The sequence below is a fragment of the Cibotium barometz genome, chromosome 9 (assembly GCF_041138505.1).
Source record: "Cibotium barometz isolate CiBa-2024 chromosome 9, ASM4113850v1, whole genome shotgun sequence".
NCBI classification, from domain to species: domain Eukaryota; kingdom Viridiplantae; phylum Streptophyta; class Polypodiopsida; order Cyatheales; family Cibotiaceae; genus Cibotium; species Cibotium barometz.
The window spans coordinates 25554443-25559969 of NC_141054.1; the positions used below are offsets into that span (position 1 = coordinate 25554443).

The window sequence follows — 5527 nt, forward strand, 5'->3', positions numbered from 1 at the left end:
ATGTAAATCATTCATTGGTGGTCTTGGCACTCATTCCACCAATCACAGGGTGCAGACTGCTAGAACTACCATAACTACGTAATTTTGAAGGGTCCCAACCATTTCCATAATAGGAGGCCTCATATGAAGAACTTTTATATCATATACCTTTCATGCCACCTGGATAAGATTCCTACTACCACCAAGGCTACCCAAAACTTCTCACCAATAAGAAGAACTTCTATATCGCATATACCTTTCATGCCACCTAGAAATGATGCCTACCGCCAGGGCTACCCAAAACTTCTCACCAATATGCCATGCCTTCACCTGTAAAAACCAGTCCCGAACCCTACCACTTAACCTCGACTATCAACTTCATGGCATATCTTGGACCATCCACACCTTTCCGCCTCGGCAGTAGCTTAACCACCAACACCAACTTGAGTGACGTGAGGATGTGGTCACTATTAGGAAAGGGGGTATGTTAACCACTCCATAGGTTAACATGGTTTCACTCACCCAATGTAATGTAAGGCTCTTTGCTATCTTACCCATTTGAATAGGCATTTAACTTTTGTAAGATGGTGTGGGAACATATAAAGCAGCCTTATCTTGTGATTAATATCAAATAGGGAAAGTCTATGGACTTCGTGTTCATACTTGCTTAAGACTAATAATAGAGGTTGAACTATTTATAAGTTTGGTTGGCCTATTGTGAAAAGTAGTCACTTGAGTCATTTATAAGTTTGGTTGGCCTACTGTGAAAAGTAGTCACTTGAGTCATTTTTTAGAATAAGCAATACACAATCATTCCCATGCAATAGAATACTTGTGATCTCTCATCTTCCCTCTTCTTTCTTGCATGTATGCTATTAAATTTTGCAGGTTTGATGGATGCTTGCTAGGTAGGATTGGTTATAGGTTTTTTTCTTGCATTAGCTTTCGTATCATCCCCCACCTTTTATGAGAGAGAAATATGACAAAGGACCATCTCTTTTTGCCTCCATCTAGGCATAGAGATCTCTACCTTCACCCTATCACTAAGGAGAATTCTAGTGTGACAACAAAGTGAGGACGCGATGCACCCACATAGGGAATTTGCATTTCAGGCTCTCTAAGGCAAGACCCAATGGCACATGCTTTCGCAAGACTAAGGTAAGCTCTTGACTTGAAAAGATCCCTTGCATTAATCTTCATCGTTGGTATCAAAATGAGTTACAAGGTGACAAAATCCTCCATAAGGTGTTGAGGCACTTTCCCATTATCCCCTAAATGTAACACATGTTTTGGTGTAAGTCTATTACAAGGCTTATTACATGGCATGTAAATAACCCCCACTCAATGAATGTCATCATAAGGATCTCAAAGGATTCACCGACTAGGAAACATGTCAGCATCAATGGCTGAAGTTCAAAGATGAGCCTCGTTATTGCTTACGACTTAGAATCCATTTGGATTCAAGTCTACATCATGGTCCACATGGCTAATTTTGTTGATCAATTACAACATTCATCCATGGAAGGATAGTAACTCAACTCCCATATTGGCCTCTACAAATACCATATATTTTATTTTTTAGTCCACTTTTTCATAACATGATGATATGTTGGACATAGCTCTGTGATTAGTTAACTTTATTTTTTACAAAGCTTTAGGCAATTTTGCTAATACAAGATCTATGTTTCACTTGTCTTTCTTGAATTTTTAAGCTAACTTCACCAAGATATACACGATGATATCTTCGTTAACTTTATTTTTCACAAATTCTTAATGCAAGATCTATGTTTCATGTACTTGTCTTTCATGAAATTTTAAGTACTTTTCCAAGGCAAGCTCTAGTCAAGTAGGTTGTTAAATTCTAAACACACACATACAAAATAGTGCAATCTATAGACATGATCGCACAAAAATTATTAATAATGGTAAATCATTTCACCTAAAGGTTTAATTTCCTCATACCTAGAAGCCTTATTTCTGCCATCCCTCTTCAATAATGATACAATACTTGGTTAGCATAAGGAACTCTTTTATAAATACTAAGTCCACCACCAAGAACATATATACTATATATTAAATTGTTGATTTTAAGTCTCATCAATAGCGAGTCATTTAAAAGTACAACTAAGTCCCCAAAACTACAACTCGCTTTTTTTTTTTCACCAAAAGACCCAAAAAAAATTTTTCACAAAAAATTGCCAAAACAACCTAAAATGTTTCGAAGAAAAAAACCACTACATTTACAAAATTTTTGAGTGATTCACATCACTAAATTAATAGAGAGATGTGCAAAATGGCATGTTTTGCAGAAAAAAAACCCTTGCATTCCACTAACAAGAATCATGCTACAAAAAAAAGGTGGGCATTGAGAGACCTCTTTGTCCCCTAAGATAAATCCTTTTCCTTTTTCTTCAAAAAAAATCATAGTTCTCTTCCATAAATGGCCAAATTTCTTCAAAGTGAATCCATAAACAAGGATTTCTACATCCTACAAATTGACAAGTTATCAAGACGACGATAACCCCACACGATTTCTTTCTCTTTTTGCTCCCTTTAAGCATCTTAATGACAATTTTCAATCTTCACTTAGTAAGTTTGAGTAGGTTTGCTCCTCTACTTATAAGTGGATATAGTTTAGGAAATGGTGGATTGCAAAATCCTGGAATTAGTGAGCTCGAAAAAAGTCACTCGGTAATTTTGTTCTAAAGGGCTTCAATGTGCCTTCCATGGTGACCAATTTCAGACTTACTCTCCAAGGTGACCGGCTCACAAGTCACTCCGCTGCAGTCTACTACCTCCCATGATCCATCCCCTCTCCCCCTGGATCCACTGCTTGTGTGAGGTGTCGTGTTTGTGACACTTACGTGCAACTCGTTTTGCGACGCATGGCTTACAGCAACCCACATCTCCACCAGCTTGCCCATCAGTCCCAGCACCTCCCCTTTTGTTTCCTTGTGCTACCATCCAATCAGTGGCCTCAACAATGCCACCTACCACCACCAACACCAAAAACAAGAAGAAATTTACGTGCAACTTGTTTTGCGACGCATGGCTTACAGCAACCCACATCTCCACCAGCTTGCCCATCAGTCCCAGCACCTCCCCTTTTGTTTCCTTGTACTACCATCCAATCAGTGGCCTCAACAATGCCACCTACCACCACCAATCAGTGGCCTCAACAATGCCACCTACCACCACCAACACCAAAAACAAGAAGAAATTTTGAATTAGAAAAAGTAAAAGGGAAAGGGGAAAGAGAAGGGAGGAGAGAGAAAAGGAAAAGGAAGAAAGAGAAAGTAATGAAATAAAGAATTTGAAAAAAGAAAAACCGATGAAGAAATGCCGAAGAGAAAGAAAAAGAAAAGGGAAATTTTTTATTTTAAAAAAAAGGATAATGAGAGAGGGTCCAAGAATCGTTGAAAGCAAATAGAGGAAAAATTAAAAATTAAAAAGAAAAGGAGGAGAGAGAAAATAAGCAAAGAGACAAAAATAAATAAATAAATTCAAGAGCCATACTTTATGGTCGAATATCATGAGGGGCTTCACCAAAACTACTCCTCTAGAAGCAGTAGTAGATGCTTTTGTACTACTAGTAGATGCTTTTGTACTAATGCTCTTAATTTGAAGAGACTCTTCTTCTTCTTCCAGAAAATAAAGAAAGAGACTAAAATAAATAAATTCAAGAGCCGTACTTTACGGTCGAGCGTCCTCTCGGCTCTCTGTCTCTCTCTCTCTCTCTCTCTGTGTGTCTTTCTCTTTCTCTGTGTCTGTGTGTGTGAGATCTCCCAGTCATGAGGGGCTTCGCCAAGACTACTCCTCTAGCAACAGCAGCTGCTGCTTTTATTGTGCTGCTGCTGCTCCTAACTTGTAGAGACTCTTCTTCTACCTTCATTAAAGCTGCCGTGGAGGCGAAGAGGGAGGCCGTGAACTTGGTGTTCTACATGCACGACATCCCTGCGTCGCCCAACCCCACGGCCATTGTGGTGGCGGCAGCCAACGGCAATTTTAGCAACCCATACGGCCTAGGCTTAACCTTTGTGTTTGACGACAAGCTAACGGAGGGGCCTGACCCAGAGTCGGGTGTGGTGGGGAGGGGCCAGGGCTTCTACAGCGTCGCTTCTCTCACCAGCCCAGATCTTTTGCTGGTCTTCACCGCCGTGCTGCACACGCCGCAGCACATGAACGGCAGCACCATCTGCCTCCATGGCTCCGACCGCATCGCTCTCCCCGAGAGGGAAATCAGCGTGGTGGGCGGCACCGGCCACTTCAGATTCGCCCGGGGCTACGCTACCATCCGCACCATCTCCGTCAACGGCTTGAACGCTGTGTTGAGATTCAACATTACAATGCGCTTCTTTTGATTACGTCCTGCAGCTTGTTTAGCATCAACAATGCATTGTAAATCAATACTATATTGGACTACTATCTTGTTTCAAAATATCATCACCAGCTATAATAATCGTATCAACAATTGTAATTCTGCGCAGTTTGTTTGCTGCAGATACAAGCATACCTCGTCTCTTTGAACGTGTTTTTTCACGCGGTAATTATTGATGTTCAAGTTAATCATGACGCTAATCAATCACTAGTGAATTCTCTTTATTCAACTCAGCAGTATGCCCACCAATCCAAACGTCCGGCCCTAAGCCACCATGGATAGATCATTTTGAAAATGTAGCCACCAGTTACCACAATTATTGGCAAGGAAAACAGAAACAAGGCAAAGTGAAATTTTAATGGCTTGTCTAGCAAAGTGAATTCGAAAGCATAAAGTCTAATATTGGTCACAGGTAAAGCAGTTTGATAATACAAAATTTTGCCCAACAGATTATCTCACAAATTACAACAATTAAAACTGTTACACCTTAAGCAAAAACCCAAGGTGAACCTACCTATAGCTCAATTTGCAGTTAAATAAGTCATGAATTGATTTTGAGGGCAGACCCATCCATGTCTGAGGATCATATAAAATTGTATTTTGTTTGGCCTAGGCTAGTACATAGATCATTAAGAGCAATGGTTGTATTTTCTTTGGCCTAGGCTACAACATAGATCATTAAGGGCATTTGAGCATAAAAAGGGCCTCGTAAACGGATCTCTAATTTGAAGGAATTAAGATTAATTTTATTGAGGCTTAAAAAGACAAAGCTCATAATGATGCCTATTTTTAGGCCTAAAAGTAAGAAATCTCTCTAATTTTTGAATTAGAATTCTCTTTCTAGTTGTTAAAACCCCTACTAGGATCACTGATATCTACACTCTCAATCTTATTTACTCCACTTTAATAGTCATATTTGAAATTCCCCTCACATTCCGTTTCAATAGTCTCTTCCATTTTTCTAATGGCAGAAATTTCAAATTCAACAAGAGTGCAGAAGGTGGACTTGCATATTCGCATATTGAATGAATATACACCAATCAAGAAAGAACGTCTGAATGCACAAGAGAAGCATGCAAGAAGACAACAAGATCGGACTAATGTGGATCTTTGGGTTTATGGATATTTATATCCTAATGATCCTTCTTTGCATTGTCCTCCACCCTTCAC

General features: G+C 39.6%; 1 protein-coding gene across 1 annotated transcript; it reads left to right on the top strand.

Moving 5' to 3' along the window:
- The first annotated feature begins 3719 nt into the window (after positions 1-3719).
- Positions 3720-4417, top strand: LOC147635381 (dirigent protein 2-like). The gene has a single exon (XM_086802174.1). The coding sequence runs from the start codon at positions 3771-3773 to the stop codon at positions 4338-4340; it is 570 nt and encodes a 189-aa protein (XP_086658300.1). The 5' UTR covers positions 3720-3770; the 3' UTR covers positions 4341-4417.
- Positions 4418-5527: the final 1110 nt, after the last annotated feature.